Source organism: Hemiscyllium ocellatum, chromosome 11, assembly GCF_020745735.1.
Source record: "Hemiscyllium ocellatum isolate sHemOce1 chromosome 11, sHemOce1.pat.X.cur, whole genome shotgun sequence".
Classification (NCBI taxonomy): domain Eukaryota; kingdom Metazoa; phylum Chordata; class Chondrichthyes; order Orectolobiformes; family Hemiscylliidae; genus Hemiscyllium; species Hemiscyllium ocellatum.
This window is the reverse complement of record NC_083411.1, coordinates 45,847,343-45,864,271: the sequence shown is the minus strand read 5'-3', so window position 1 is coordinate 45,864,271 and position 16,929 is coordinate 45,847,343. Positions and strand designations below refer to the sequence as shown.

Sequence of the window (16,929 nt, the reverse complement as noted above, 5' to 3'; positions counted from 1 at the left end):
AGGAACAGAAAATTCGACGTTTCGGGCCAGAGCCCTTCATCAGGAATGAGGACGAAACGTCGAATTTCCTGTTCCTTGGATGCTGCCTGACCTGCTGTGCTTTAACCAGCAACACATTTTCAGCTCTGATCTCCAGCATCTGCAGACCTCACTTTTTACTCTAAGATGTTTCCATTGGTAAGAGAGACTTGGAATCAAGGGCACAGCCTTAGAATGAAGGGAAAGCTTTTTAGAATAGAGATAAGGAGAAAGGTCTTCAGCCAGAGACTGGTGAATCTATGGAATTCACTGCCACAGAAGGCTGTGGAGGCCAGCTCCTTGAGGGTTTTTAAGATGGAGATAGGTTCTTGATTGTCAACGGAATCAAAGGTTATGGGGAAAATGGTGTTGAGAAACTTATCAGACATCATTGAGTGGTGGAGCAGACTTGATGGGCTTAATGGCCTAATTTCTGCTCCTCCATCTTATGGTCTTATGGAAACTGCGTTGGGGTGAGGGGAGAGTTATGGTGCATGTGGTCCACACAGAGACCACTGATATGAAGGAAACAAACTTCCCAAGCAATCCCCACAGAAAAATCCAATGAACAAGATTTTACTTTTTAAAACTTTAATTGTAATCATGAAACCAAAATCAATAGAACTCAAACATAAATAATGAGCAAAGTAAAAGCAAAATATTGCAGATGTTGAAAATCTGAACCAAACATGGAGAATGCTGGAGGAACTCAGCAGATCTGGCAGCATCTGAGCAGAGAGAGCAACAGAGGTAATATTGCAACTCCAGTTATGATTCTTCTTCATTACTTTCTCCTGCATTTTCTGTGCTTGTTACAGGCAAAGTATATTCAGTGGAAATGAAAAACTGCACTTAAAATAACCAAGATAATTCTCACTGAATTATCATAGTCCCCTTCACTCTAAAGGGCATTAATCACAGCCAAAAATCCCACAAAACTGTCCTGACCAGATAGACTTTCAGTATCTTGATTCTCCCAAGATTCAGTTACTGTACTGAGTTGCATTTGACAGGCAGCTATACCACAGATACACTGTCCATCAAAAGGCACACCTTTCTGGACACTGTAAGCTCTGCTACCAGAATCAGTCTTTTGGTTTTTCTTTTCCACTGCTTGGCTTCTCTCCTTCACTGTGCCTCACTCACAGCATGACGTGTGCTCCTCTCCTTCTCCTGACAGTCTGAACTATTCAAGAGCTCTTCCTATTCTGAATCCCATTGCCCTCTTCTGAAATGCAACTGCTCAACTTTGTTAATTCTGTCCCAATCATCTGTCTCCCTAGCAACCTGAACCGTGTTCATTTCACAGATATGATTTCGCAGCCAGAAATTCCCTTGAACACCTCCACTTCTTGGAAAACAATTGTCTAGTTTTACTTTTGTTTTGAAAGTCTCAAATATCATGACTTCAAACTCAGATCAGGGCTGTTTGCTATCTGAGAACATCATCAGTGAGCTGACAGCCTGACTAGTGTGTGTCTCGGAAGTGGGGTGCTGTGCATCTGCTTCACTGAGTCAGTGTGGTGTAAGACTGTAGCAGAACCTGAATACAATGTCAAGTAAGACTGTAACAGTGACTGAGTGTGCTGTGTAGTAAACCTGTAGCAAGGACTCATTGTAGTGTGGAGCAAGACTGTAGCAGAGACTGAGTGCGGTTTGAAGTAAAACTGTAGCAAGATCTAAATTGAATGTTGAGTAAGTCTGGCGATCTCTCGCAGGTACATGAGATTGCTAGGTCTGATTGTTCCAATACACGTGTGGCCGGTCTGCCATATTCTTGGTAAACTTCACGTTGTCTAAACTCTCTTGCCCATGTCCTAACATGAAGCAAATCCTTTTCATCTATCACTTTTCCACTCTCTGGCCAACACACTGAATCCATGTCAAGCAATGTCCTACAGGAGAGACTCAGCAGAGTTGGCATTCAGTTGAGTGTACTAGCCTCCAGTTGACTGAATGTTGTGCTTAACTTGAAGGGAGGCCTGAGGAGGGTACTCAGAGTGAGGGACTCAATGTTGATCACTAAAAGTGGCTCAGCAGCGTGTCAAATCCAAAAAGGCACAGAGAGGAACCTCGAATACCCGAACGAGTTGGGTGGGCACTATTTTGTTCGGCTAATTGATTACTCAGTTAATTGATTTCCTCTGGGGCTCGGAGTTTTCGGTGAAGTCTGCTCCCCATTCAATGGACCAGGCAAAAGCACACTGCGCACAAGACCCTGCCCCACCCCCCGCCCACCCCCAACCTCGTCTAGCACTTCCCTCCCGTCCGCTCCCCTCACCTGCCTCCAACCCCGCCCATGGTCCCACCCCCGTCTGCACCCCCTAGCCAACCCACCCCTCCGTCCGCCCCCACTCCGGGGCAGCTGGACTGTAAACCAACAATAAGACCGCAACTGCCTTTGTGGGGTAAGTCTCCAAGTACCACACACACAACTTGTGACAGGTTCCACCTTTGCCTTGTAGGACAATGTTGAAGAAATTATCTGGGGAGGGGGTTTCGGTTACACCCCTGTGTAGAACTCTAGGGAAAATGTCAGACGAGAGAGAGAGGGTAGGAGGTCAGTCATTTGGAGACTATGCCTGGACTGTCCAGGACTGTTCTCGGCAGCATTTCAGTGAGCCAAGTTCATTTTTAATCATTGTACCTGTAAACAAAAGATGCAATCAGGGTTGAAACAGCTCTTTGACGTAACATTTCTCTCAGGACCTTGACACCCCCTTCGGATAATCTGATATTCAGATAATCTAGGTTCCTCTGTAGCTGCTAGACTGGGTCTGTAGTAGTTGGTGAGGGAACCAACATGAGAGAAAAAAACATACTTGACCTCATCCTCAATCTGCTGGCCGTAGATGCATCTGTCCATGATAGTGTCGGTAAGAGTGACTACTGCATAGTCCTTATGGAGACAAGTCCTGCTTTCACATTGGAACAACTCTCCATTATGTTGTGTGGCACTACACAGGTGCTAAACAGGTAGTGAGCAGATGTAGCATCCAAAACTGTGCATCCACGAGTCCTTGTAAACCATCAGCGATTTAATTGTGCAACAGCTCAATTGCAACCTCCGAAATGGGACCTCTGAAATGTCCACCTGCTTCCTCAACTGGGGATTCCCCAGCACAGGGTCCTCAGCCAGGTCTGACCCATCTCCCAGACTCCGCTTCGGACCTCAGCCCTCTCTTCTCTCCCACAACAGCAATAGGGTCCCCCTTGTCCTCATCTATCATCCCACCAGTATCCACATTTGCTGCCACTTCTGCCACCTCCAGCAGGTTGCCACCAACAGTAACATATTCCTCTCTCCACACTTTGTCAGCCTTCCCCAGGGACCATTCCCTCTGGGACATCCAGGTCCATTCCTCCTTCATTCCCAACACCACCCCCCCCTCCCCCACCCCACAGCCCCATGGCATCTTCCCCTGCAACTGCTGAAGATGTAACACATGCCCATTTACCTCCTCCCTCCTCAGCATCCATGGGCCCAAACACACCTTCCAGGTGAATCAGCGCTTTACCTGTACTTCGCACAATCTAGTCTATTGCATCACAATGTGGTAAAAACGATGACTGCAGATGTTGGAAACCAGATTCTGGATCAGTGGTACTGGAAGAGCACAGCAGTTCAGGCAGCATCCAAGGAGCAGTGAAATCGACATTTCAGGCAAAAGCCCTTCATCAGGAATAAAGGCAGAGAGCCTGAAGCGTGGAGAGATAAGCTAGAGGAGGGTGAGGGTGGGGAGAAAGTAGCATAGAGTACAATAGGTGAGTGGGGGAGGGGATGAAGGTGATAGGTCAGAGAGGAGACGGTGGAGTGGATAGGTGGAAAAGGAGATAGGCAGGTAGGACAAGTCCGGACAAGTCATGGGGACAGTGCTGAGCTGGAAGTTTGGAACTAGGGTGAGGTGGGGGAAGGGGAAATGAGGAAACTATTGAAGTCCACATTGATGCCCTGGGGTTGAAGTGTTCCGAGGCGGAAGATGAGGCGTTCTTCCTCTAGGCTTCTGGTGGTGAGGGAGTGGCGCTGAAGGAGGCCCAGGACCTCCATGCCCTCGGCAGAGTGGGAGGGGGAGTTGAAATGTTGGGCCACGGGGCGGTGTGGTTGATTAGTGCGGGTGTCCCGGAGATGTTCCCTAAAACGCTCTGATAGGAGGTGCCCAGTCTCCCCAGTGTAGAGGAGATCGCATCAGGAGCAACGGATACAATAAATGATATTAGTGGATGTGCAGGTAAAATTTTGATGGATGCGGAAGGCTCCTTTAGGGCCTTGGATGGAGGTGAGACAGGAGGTGTGGGTGGATGATTTGGTTTATGTGAATATTGGTAGGGTGGAAGGTGAGCACCAGGGGTGTTCTGTCCTTGTTACGATTGGAGGGGTGGGGTCTGAGGGCGGAGGTGCAACCCTCACCTCCGCCCTCAAACCCAACCCCTCCAACCATAACAAGAACTGACTGTACCTCCGCCCTCAGACCCTACCCCTCCAACCGTAACAAGGACAGAACGCCCCTGGTGCTCACCTTCCACCCTACAAACCTTCGCATAAACCAAATCATCTGCCGACATTTCCGCCACCTCCAAAAAGACCCCACCACCAGGGATATATTTCCCTCCCCACCCCTTTCCGCCTTCCGGAAAGACTGTTCCCTCTGTGACTACCTGGTCAGGTCCACGCCCCCCTACAACCCACCCTCCCATTCTGGCACCTTCCCCTACCACCGCAGGAACTGTAAAACTTGCGCCCACACCTCCACCCTCACCTCCATCCAAGGCCCTAAAGGAGCCTTCCACATCCATCAAAGTTTTACCTGCACATCCACCAATATCATTTATTGTATCCGTTGCTCACAATGTGGTCTCCTCTACATTGGGAAGACTGGGTGCCTCCTAACAGAGCGCTTTAGGGAACATCTCCGGGACACCCTCACTAATCAACCACATCGCCCCGTGGCCCAACATTTCAACTCCCCCTCCCACTCTGCCGAGGACATGGAGGTCCTGGGCCTCTTTCACCGCCACTCCCTCACCACCAGATGCCTGGAGAAAGAACGCCTCATCTTCCGCCTCGGAACACTTCAACCCCAGGGCATCAATGTGGACTTCAACAGTTTCCTCATTTCCCCTTCCCCCACCTCACCTTAGTTCCAAACTGTCCCCATGACTTGTCGGGACTTGTCCTACCTATCTCCTTTTCCACCTATCCACTCCACCCTCTCCTCCCTGACCTATCACCTTCATCCCCTCCCCCACTCACCTATTGTACTCTATGCTACTTTCTCCCCACCCTCCTCTAGCCTATCTCTCCACACTTCAGACTCTCTGCCTTTATTCCTGATGAAGGGCTTTTGCCCAAAACGTCAATTTCACTGCTCCTTAGATGCTGCTTGAACTGCTGTGCTCTCCATGCATCACAATGTGGTCTTCTCCACATTGCGAGATAAAGCATAGAAAGGGTGACCACTTTGCAGAATACCTATGTTCTGCTCACAAAAAAGACCCTGAGCTCCCAGCTGCTGGCCACTTTGACACATCACCGGGTTCCCTGGCCAACATCTCTGTCTCAGGCTTGCTGCAATGTTTAGATTAGATTAGATTACATTACTTACAGTGTGGAAACAGGCCCTTCGGCCCAACAAGTCCACACCAACGCGCCGAAGCACAACCCACCCATACCCTTAAATTTGCCCCTTACCTAACACTACGGGCAATTTAGCATAGCCAATTCACCTGACCCGCACATCTTTGGACTGTGGGAGGAAACCGGAGAACCCGGAGGAAACCCACGCAGACACGGGGAGAATGTGCAAACTCCACACAGTCTGTCGCCTGAGTCAGGAATTGAACCCGGGTCTCAGGCGCTGTGAGGCAGCAGTGCTAACCATTGTGCCACCGTGCCGCCCATAGTTGGTGGTCAATGGAAAGATACCATGGCAGAAAAGCATTGAGTTCTGAGGACAATATAACACAGGCCCATGTTTCCTTGAATATAACAAAAAACTGAGGGATGACCTAGTTGACCTTGAATGGTTATGACACAGGAACAGGCCATTCAGCTGGTGAGTCTGTGATGGCCTTCAGCAAGAACAATGCATTCAGTGCCATTCCCCATGCAATCCTGCTATTTTATTTCTCAGATCTTTTTTGGATTCATTTTCCAGATAAGGACATTGCTGGCTAGGTCAGTATCTAGGGCAGGACTTATACACTTAATGGTAAGGTCCTGGGGAGTGTTGCTGAACAAAGAGACCTTGGAGTACAGGTTCATAGCACCTTGAATGTGGAGTCACAGGTAGATAGAATAGTGAAGGTGGTGTTTGGTATGTTTTCCTTTATTGGTCAGAGTATTGAGTACAGGAGTTGGGAGGTCATGTTGCGGCTATACAGGACATTGGTTAGGCCACTGTTGGAATATTGTGTACAATTCTGGTCTCCTTCCTATCGGAAAGATGTTGTGAACTTGAAAGGGTTCAGAAAAGATTTACAAGGATGTTGCCAGGTTTGGAGGATTTGATCTATAGGGAGAAGCTGAACAGGCTGGAGCTGTTTTCCCTGGAGCGTCAGAGGCTGAGGAGTGACCTTAAAGAGGTTTATAAAATCATGAGGGGCATTAATGCGTTAAATAAACAAGGTCTTTTCCCTGGGGTGGGGGTCCAGAACTAGAGAGCATAGATTTAGGGTGAAAAGGCACCTAAGGGGCAACTTCTTCACACAGAGGGTGTGCATGCATGCAATGAGCTGCCAGAGGAAGTGGTGGAGGCTGGTACAATTACAGCATTTAAAAAGGATCCGGAAGGGTATATGAATAGGAAAGGATTAGAGGCCTATGGGCCAATTGCTGGCAAATGGGACTAGATTAGTTTAGGATATCTGGTCAGCATGGACGAGTTGGACCGAAGGGTCTGTTTCCGTGTTGTACATCTCTATGACTCTATGACTTTTTTTACCCATCTCTAACTTGCCTAGTGGGCAGTTTACTGCCAAGTTGCTGTGCATCTAGCGTCTCATTTGGGCTAGATCAGGTAAGGATCCTCGTAAACCAGATGTGTTTTCCAATAATCAACAGTGGTTACACAGTCACTGTTAGGCTACCTTTAAAATTCATATTGCATGCAAAATTCTCCACCTGCCATCATGGGATTTGGACCCAGGGCCCCAACAATTAACATGAGTCTTTGAATTATTCATCTAGTGTTATTACTACATACCCCCATCTCCCCATCTAGATGCAGGATGCATCATGGACTTGCAAGGCTGGATTAAAGGAAATTACAGTTCTGGTGTGAGAGTCTAATGAGAGGTGCATCAACATAAAATGAGTCTTTGTCCGACAGGGTTGAGATCAAGAAGCACTTAGTTAGACAAAGGATAGTAGAGATCTGAAACTCCAGCTACTCCCCCTTCCCCACCCCATGTTACCTCCACCCTGAACAATGAAAACTGAAATCAAGTTTTGTTTACTTTGAGTGTGAAGGGTTACAGAACAAAGAGCAATGGATAAAAATAAATGCAGATCAGCCATGATCTAATTAAATGGGAAAACAGAATCCAAGGGATAAATTATGTTATAATGTTACTTTTTAACAGTTTAAAATCATAAAGGTTCTGATCAAAGTTTGATATCAGGAAAACATTGGGTGATAGGATGCCTGCAAGTTGTAAATTTTTGATACAGTCATTCCTGATCTTTGCTAGTTCTTCCTTTTCATTAAATATCCTGCAATGATTTCCCATTGATTTGAGATCATTATCAATTTTAGATCGCACAAAGTAGAATTTCCTCCCAAGCCGTGTAATTTCTTTGGCAAGTTTTGCATCGTTTTCTTTGAACCGGCAGTGTGAGATAATGATGAAGAAATCATACCTATTAAAGTTCATTTCCCTGAAGTATTTATCTGCTGGGAATTTTGTTGTTCCAATTCCTGGCAGATCCCAGAAACGGACATTTGACATTTTGAGATCTTTGTACCCAATCGGCTCTATTGTGGTTTCAATGTTCCCAGTTTCAGCTGCCCCTTCATCACCACTCTGCAGGCTCCTCATTGCATTGATGAAGGTGGATTTCCCAGAGCCTGTTTCTCCTGTCACTGCAATGTTCAGCTCTGTAGAATCCAGATCATCTAACTTTGTGTGTAATGGCATAACCTTTACTACCCACGAAGGTTCATCATCAGACTTCAGTTTGTTGAGCTCTTTCTGAGTGAAGGAGAAGGTGTTTGGAGATGGAGCCATCTGATCACTGAAAACAAAAATGTTGCACATGATGTTTTGCATCAGACTACTTGAAATAATTTGCAGTAACACAACATAACAAATTGAATTTTGAAGACATTAGTGAACAAATGGCATTCGTCATTCATTACTATGGGTTTTTGTGACACAGTCAGAAATGCAAAATAACATTAATCCTCAGTGAGGGATCTGGGATCTGTATGATCCAGGGCAATCAGTTCTGAGCTGGGTTTTCGCCATGGAGATGGAAGACAAGGGTTAGGTTTGACTGTAGGTCATGAACTTGTCTCTTTTGGGGAATTGATACAAGCCACAATTTTCAATCTTTAATTTAACTGATATGGAAATTGGTGTCAATTTGCTATTCATCCACTTCTGAGGTAGAGGTCAGTCTGCTTCTCCAACTACAAATTTGCATTTAATAATTCAATACAAACACCAGTCTGCTTTCATCACTTCCTAAACAACTCCCCTTACTGGTGCAAACCAAACCTTAAATACATGCCCAATGAATATCGGCTGTTTTCTATTACTTATTGAGCATGTCCAGCTTCAATGTAGAAGGTTTACATCATTTCCAACATTGTCAGCGATCTCGTAGACTATTCCAAAGGAGAGGAACCAGATGGCAAGTAGGGTGAGCACTAAACAAGGGAGATGAGCAGTGATTAAGTGGGTGACGGTGGGTTGGACATTGTTGGGGGATTTGAGGAGGGCTTGAGTAATGTTGGGGGATGGGAGGCATGAGAGGGATGGACTTTGTCAGAATCGGAGCAGTGTTGCGATGGGACACACTGCTGTGTCAAGGGCAGACATGTCCATTGAGAACTCTGTCAAAAAATAGGAGATAGAGCCCCAAACGAGTGAACCTTCAGTTTCTGATGAAAAAGGGATGTGGCTTTGTTTTCCCTGCAACCGGCTACCCCCTCCTCCTCCCCAACTCCTCCTCTTTACCCCCTCCCCTCACATCCCTACCCAATTGTGCTCATCACTGAAGACAACCTGGAGCTGGGACTGGAAGCATAAAACCAAGTGGATGGTTTCAATCGCTGTCAGAGGGCTGTACTCCCACTCCATTGCTAACTGGAAGATCTGGACCAGTGGTGCACTGAACAGTGAAAAGATTCCTTTGCTTCTCTCTCTCTCTCTCTTTCTCTCTCTCACACACACACACACACACACAATTACAGATAGAGATGGAGCTCCTGAGGGACTGGGCAGGCCAACAATAATAACAGGATGTGTGCAGGAACATTAAATAATAATAAAAATTCTGATTCTCCTTTGCTCTGCGTGTTCACTTTCCATTTTCAAAAAGAGATTCATTGAATCACACTGACCACCGCTCACTGAAACATTTGCAGTCTATCTATTGAAAGATGAGGATATATAAGGTCCTGTGTGAAAGACATTACAGCCAGTCTGGGCCTTGCAATGACCCCCTGGATTTGTAATGATTGTCTGGTCAGACATTGGGTTGATCACTGTGGTCCGGAGACACCACTGTTCCACACGCAGATTGGGAACATTGTGTACAATCAAAGCGAGACCAGGTTACAAAGTTCCAATCGGATATTGGAGAATCAATGGATTTGTTCTGCCCCCTTTATGGCCAAGTTCCCCAGGCCACAACTGACCAATTGAGGAACTTTGACAGATGAATCCACAGTCCATAGTGTGACTGAACACAGCCAATGCGCTGTTGGGTGTAAAGAAGTTGGGAGATTAAACGGAGGTAGTGGAACTGGAGAATTGCCAGTACACAACTCATTAAAAGTGATGCCACTGAGCAAGGGGAGAGCAAGGGACATGTCGTTACAATGTGTTGGAACAGGAGACACAATATAAGGAGTTTCTTGACCAACCTGGAGCTGGCTCCTCCCATCCTCCTTCTGTGTCTCTCACTGCTTTCCCCGTCTGACTGCCCAGTGATTCCAGAGAACCCTCCTCAGAAAGGGGGGGAGGGGCCAGAGGGTCGTAGCTCCTCCCACGATGTCACTTCCTTGTCTTTAGTTGTGTTCGGTTTTCTCCTGTTAGAGGGAGAGTGAGTGGCAGCACTTTATTCACCATCAGATAAAGTACGAGACTGGTGTGAAGAACCACAGCAGAGAAATGGCTGAGAGAGAGAGAGAGACAGACTTTCACAGTTTTAGAATGCACAACCTGAAACACGAAGTTTAAAGCCAGGGAGTGGGACAATTTGCACGGTAGCTCTCTCCATTGGGATCTGTGTCCGCCTCGAAGCTCAGCAAGTGGACCGGACACCTGGAAAGCTACAGATCATTTTAAAAGATTTTGTTTTTACCCCTGCTATTTGCAGGCGGGGTTTCAGTCGAGGGTGGTCATTTCGCTGGCTTTCTGAAGACCCACCGTCACCAAACAACACCGCCATGTCCCACTTCATGTCATCAAACATTTCCGGAACTGGCACTTCCTAATTTCATGCTTTCACCTCAGCGCTCCTGAGTTTTCAGAGCTGGTGTTTTGAATAATCTCTTTTTGAAGAGATCGAAACAGTATAGGGAATCACTCGTTACAGTGTTTAAAGTTGAGCTGTAATTTAGTTTAAACCTATTGAATGTGATTCTCCCTCATTATTTCACCGACTCCCCTCCCCTCCAGTTTGTTGTTTGATTCTTGGTCCTTACTTGTGCTGCTTCCTTGAAGGAGGAGAGTCTATCAGTGAAGTTCTCCCGCTGTCAGCACCTTAATGCAGAGCTGCTGTTATTCTCTCGCACTCGCGCAATGTTGTATGAAACAGCCTGACAGTGTGGAACGGCCCTCTGTCTCATCAGTGGGCCAGACTGCTGTATGGTCCTCCAATCAGAATCACAGTTGGTGCTCATGTGTTGCTGGGAGGATTTTGTTTTAACAAACATGAATAATTCGGAAGATATTTCAGACATGTTTGAAAACGTTGTGGATGGGTGAAAGTCTGTATTGTGGAGAAATGAGTCCAGGCCCAAGCAGAGTTTTAAACTTTTCAAGAGAGGATTTGGATTTCTTTTCAACAAAGTCAGCCCCAGCTCAGTCAGGAGGACGTTTGCCGAATTCACAGCTTTCTCAGTCTAAAGTCCCACTTCAGGACAGGAGCACAGTAATCAAAGGTGACATTCCGGTCCAGTGCTGAGAGAACATGGATAAAAGATTGAACTGAGCCCCTATCTGCCTCCATCGGGTTGATGTAGAAATCCTATATCAAAGTGGTAGATTGTCCCTGGTTAATATATAGTCCTTAATCAACATCACAAGAACAGATTACCTCACTACGATAATTTTTTTTTGGGTGTGGGAGCTTGTTGTGCATACATTGTCTGTTTTCTTTCCATAATGTGGAGGTGTCAGTGTTGGGGTGGGGTGGACGAAGTTGAAAATCGCAAAACACCAGGTTATGGTTCAACAGGTTCATTTGAAAGTATAAGCTTGTACTTTCAAATAAACCCGGTGGACTATAATCTGTTGTCGTGTGCTTTATTTCCTACATTACAACCGTGGCAATAATTGCTTCATTGTCTATAAATCACTTTGAGTTGTAGCTGGCCATGAAAGGTGCTACATAAATGAAAGTTTCTCTTTAGTTTTCACTTTTTCAGCAACAGTTACATAACATTTTACACTACAGGAATAGGTCATTCAGTATGTGTATGTTCCACAAATGCTATCTCCAACCTCACTTAATTTAACACTCTCTTATCAAATCTTCTTTTTTCCTCACGCATTTTATTAACTTCCCATTTATGTGTCTGTGCTATCTTCCTCAAGTTCTCTATCACAGGGAATTCCACATTTTCTGTTCTCAAAGTGGGATTTAAATAAATGTTCCTGTGCAGATGGAGAGTCCATTTGTCCTATTGTGTCTGCACCAGCTGTCAGTGCATTCTAACTTGGTGAAAATTTCCTGCCTTTGCCCCATAACCCAACAATAATGACATAGGACACTCTCTGGGAAAATCTGCAGATGATGTGCATAAGTTTTCACTTTTTAGTGCTAAGCAAACACAAGATACAAAGAGTCAGCACCACATCAGGTCTGCCTGCAGAGTGATCCATGAATTGTGAATTTGTATAGCTCATTTAAACACCTCTTACTTTTTCCAGTGTTTTACTTAAAATAATACCAGTAACAAAACTTTGATTTCAAACCAGTTAAAGATCAGTTTAGTCGCAACTATTGATGAAAGCTATTGCCTGTTAAAAATAGTAATTGGCTAAAATAGAGATACAAAAATTGAAAGTAGGCACAGATAAGATACTTACAAATATGAGAACAAAGGCATTTGGATGGGTATATGAATAGGAAAGGTTTGGAAGGATATGGGCCAGGTGCTGGTAGGTGGGACTAGATTGGATTGGGATATCTGGTCGGCATGGACTGAAGGATCTGTTTCCATGCTGTACATCTCTATGACTCTAAGATCAGGAGAAAGTGAAGACTGCAGATGCTGGAGATGTGTCAAAAAGCATGGTGCTGGAAAAACACAACAGATCAGGCAGCATCCGAGGAGCATGATGTCCTGATGAAGAGCTTATTCTCAAAATGTCAACTCTCTTGCTCCTCGGATGCTGCCTGACCGGTTGTGATTTTCCAGCACCACACTTTTTGACTGATAACAGTTGGATATCACTGCAGATGTGCTACTTGATTGAAGGTCTCCCTTCAGACCAGACGAGATTGATAATTGAAGTAAGATTCAGCAGCGGCATTGGATTCTGTAGTTACTTGGAGGTTACTTGTACATTAGTTCTGCAATTATAGCACTTGCAGCTTGCCCAGAATTTTTCAGCAGAACTGTGGTTGATTTCTTCCTCCAATTAATTGTCCACTGCCAATCATGAGCTGATATAGTAGGACTCCAAAGCATAGAGGAGAAAGTGATGCTGGAGATCAGAGTCAAGTGTGTGTTGTTGGAAAAGCACAGCATGTCAGGCAGAATCCAAGAAGCAGAAGAATCGACGTTTCGGGCATTAGGCCTTCATCAGGAATGAGGTGGAGGTGGCAGAAGTGGCAGAGGACGATGCGATGCATGCGGAGGTTGTTGGAGTGGATGGTGATCTTCCCGGCACTGGCATCACTCCCACCTTTTCCTCCGCTACATTGATGTCTGTATTGGCATTGCCTCATGCTCCCACGAGGAGTTTGAACAGTTCATCAACTTCAGTTACACCTTTCACCCCAGCCTCAAATTTATCTGTACCATCTTGGACACCTCCCTCCCCTTCCTGGACTTCTCCATCACCATCTCTGGTGACTGACTAACCACAGACATCTACTACAAGCCCACCAACTCCCACAGCTCCCTAAACTACACCTCCTCCCACCCTACCTCCTGTAAAAAACCATTCCTTATTCCCAATTCCTCCGCCTCCGCCACATCTTTTCCCAGGATGACCAAGTCCACCTCAGGAAGCCCCAGATGGCCTCTTTCTTCCACAATTGCAATTTCTCTTCCCATGTGGTTGACAATGCCCTCCAGCGCATCTCCTCCACTTCACGCATCATCGCACTTGAACCCCACCCCTCCCAATGCAATGAGGACAGAACCCCTGGTCCTCATCTTTCACTCCACCAACCTCCGCATACATCGCATCATCCTCTGCCACTTCCACCACCTACAAACAGAGCCAACCACCAAGGATATGTTTCCCTCTCTACCCCTATCAGCGTTCCGGAAAGACCATTCCCTCCGCCGCTCCCTCATCAGGTCCATCCCTCCCACCAGCCCACACCCCACCCCTGGCACCTTTCCCTGCCACCATAGGAAATGAAAAACCTGCACCCACACCACTCCCCTCACCTCTGTCGATGGCCCCAAGGGATTCTTCCACATCTGTCAGAAATTTGCCTGTACCTCTACCAATGTTGCACCCAGTGTGTGGTCTCCTCTACATCGGGGAGACAGGACGCCTCCTTGTGGATCATTCCAGAGAACATCTCTGGGACACCCGCACCCACCAACCCCATCGCCCCGTAGCTGAACACTTGAACTCCTTCTCCCACTCTGTCAATGACATGCAGGTCCTGGGCCTCCTCCATCACCAAACTGTTACCACCCGATGCCTGGAGGAAGAACACCTCATCTTCTGTCTTGGGACCCTGCAACCACACAGGATAAATGTGGATTTCAACAGCTTCTTCATTTCCCTTTCCCCCACATTATCCCAGTCCAAAGCCGCCAACACAGACGCAACCTCCGGACCCGTCCATCACTGCCCCCTCTGACCTATCACCTTCTCCCTCAACTTCATCCACCTATTGCTTTCCCAGCTACCTTCCCCCAAAGCCCACCCCCTCCCATTTTTCTCTCAGCCCCGAACCACAGGCCTCATTATTAATGTAGTGTTTATGCCCGAAACATTGATTCTCCTGCTCCTCGGATGCTGCCTGACCTGCTGTGCTTTTCCAGCACCACACTCTCGACATGAAATCATAGATCTGAGCTTTTGACTCGGGAATTAGTTAGCTGTATCACATACATGTGGCCCTGTGAGGGGTACCTCATTCTTATGTATCTCTGGTGCAACGCCAGATAAAGATCCTGCTCTCTTCATTGAATAGAGCCCATTGCCTGGTTATTGGGAATGGTAAATTGGCATATCTAGAATCTTGCTACAGATTGTTATTGAATACGGTTTTTGCTGCTGATGGTGGTCCACAATATCTCATGGATTTCAAGTTTTCATTTTATAGACCTGATAATGAACCAGCTGTATTTAGCATTGTGGTGGTGCAATATTTAGATTTTATTGTCATGTGAGTTAAAATACATGAGTATTGGAGTACAGCATAAAGTGTATAGTGTTGCCACGTATGATTCCATTTTAGGTACGAAGGCACCTAGGTACAAAAAACTTATGTACAAAATAGAAAAAGAAACAAAGTTAAAATGTTAAGCTCAGCAGGACCGGTAGCATATGTGAAGTGAAATCAGAATTAACACTGAGGGTCTGGTGACAACTCCTCAGAACTCTGAGTTACAGCATCCACAGTTCTTTTTTTAAAAGTTAAGCTTCACTTTCATAAAAGAAGTAAAAAAAAATAAAGAAATAAGATAATAGTTAACATTAGGATGCTTCTTAATTTAAACTCAAAAAATAATGGAATAAAGTTAAAAGTTCAGCAGTCTTTGATTAATCCTCCACTTAGCTCGCCCACCAGGAGACCTCTGCTATCTGTGCTCGACATCACTGCTGCAAATACTGGGGGGCCTCCCTCACCGCTTGATCTTCCCGTATTGGGCTGTGATGGCATTGCTGCCTCTGCTGAAGTGCCATTTCCCCGATCTCCTCCTAGTGCCTCTGGGCAGGAGCCACTTGCACAGTGAGATACCGTCACTCCTGGCTGAGAGACCAAGTTGAGAGACTGTCATGAGCCACTGAGCGACTAGGCCAGGATACTGCTATGTGCTGCTGAGAAACTGGGCCAAAACACACACCAGTCTGAGGTGTTGATGGGAAAATGACCATGTGACGATCACATCTACCATTACTGTCATGATACTGCAACAGAGAATTTGTTGACGGTGAATTCAGGTAGATTTTAGATTCTTGTTGGTTTCCTCACCAGTGACTGAAAGACCAAATCTTGCAATTTTATCCCTGAGGACTATGTCAGCAACGGGGCCACCAAGCTACTGTTGGAGATGAAAGTTGAATTCTCCCACTTGGAAGATCTACTCTCATCCTAAGTGCCTCTTCCAAGTGTTATCAACATGTTTGGTTAGCTGAGGAAAGGGTGAGGAAATAATCAGCAGATTTCCATGGCCAAGTTTAACCTGGTGTATACGGAAGTGAAGGCTGAGTGGTGGATAATGTAGATTCTCACCGATATCTTAGATAATCAGAAGTTACTTAATCTTTTTTTCCACAGTCTGGATAGTTCCTGGATTGGTGCAGATCACACTGTCTGCATGCAAACCTCACCAGCCTCTTCTGCAGGTTTCAGTTCTCAGTGATTGGCAGCCTGCGTTTATATCGGTGAACAAGCAGAAGTTCCGAAGATCCTTCTGACCTTATTGCCGCTGACCCTTACCCCCTGCCAAATGGGAGTGAGCTTCCTACATCCATCTCAGATTTTACTGCAGTTTTCTTTCCTGCTGTTCAGGAACTGATGTTGCTCATTAACTGCCGACAAAGATGAAGCACTATTTCTTGATGCAGTAGCAATCAGAAAATACTGTTCCGCAGTCACTCTATAGATTCCAGCGTGGGTTAGGATGATTGGTGACATTTCATATCTATTGTTAAGAGTGTGAAGAATATTCATTTATTTTAGGAGCACAGTAAGAATCATTGACAGTGTATGGGGCTGGAGTCATAGGTCCAGCAAATCCAAGGATTAAGGATCATTCGAAAAGACAGCAATAATGGATAGCTAGCCCAGACGGGCTGTCTCTCCCACACACAAGACATCAAGGGTTATTAACAATTCATTCATAAGATGTCCCTCACTGGCCAACCAGTATTTATTGCTATCTCTAATTGCCCAGAGGGTAGTTCAGAGTCAACCATAATGCAGTATCACATGTTGGCCAGACTGGATAACAACTTTCCCAATCATCCTCCAACTCTATCTCCAGCTTCGCATCCTCCCTTCCTTTCCTCTGATTCACCCTTCCTTGTATCTACAAACCAGATTCATTTCTCCCACAAACCAAACAGGTCGTGTCCATCACCTGTATTCCCCTA

General features: G+C 45.9%; 1 protein-coding gene across 3 annotated transcripts in view; it reads right to left on the bottom strand.

Annotated features, from left to right (window-relative positions):
- LOC132820444 (interferon-inducible GTPase 1-like) overlaps positions 1-11,069 on the bottom strand; it is a 38,174-nt gene extending 27,105 nt beyond the window's left edge. The window contains exons 1-3 of one of the 3 annotated variants that reach the window (XM_060832584.1): positions 10,893-11,069; positions 10,110-10,274; positions 7,877-8,251 (exon numbers count right to left, since the gene is read on the bottom strand). In XM_060832584.1, the coding sequence (XP_060688567.1) occupies positions 7,877-8,251; positions 10,110-10,129 (395 nt within the window). In that variant the 5' untranslated portion in view covers positions 10,130-10,274; positions 10,893-11,069. The remainder of the gene's footprint in view (positions 1-7,876; positions 8,252-10,109; positions 10,275-10,892) is intronic. The other 2 variants (XM_060832585.1, XM_060832586.1) reach the window with 2 other exon arrangements.
- Positions 11,070-16,929: the final 5,860 nt, after the last annotated feature.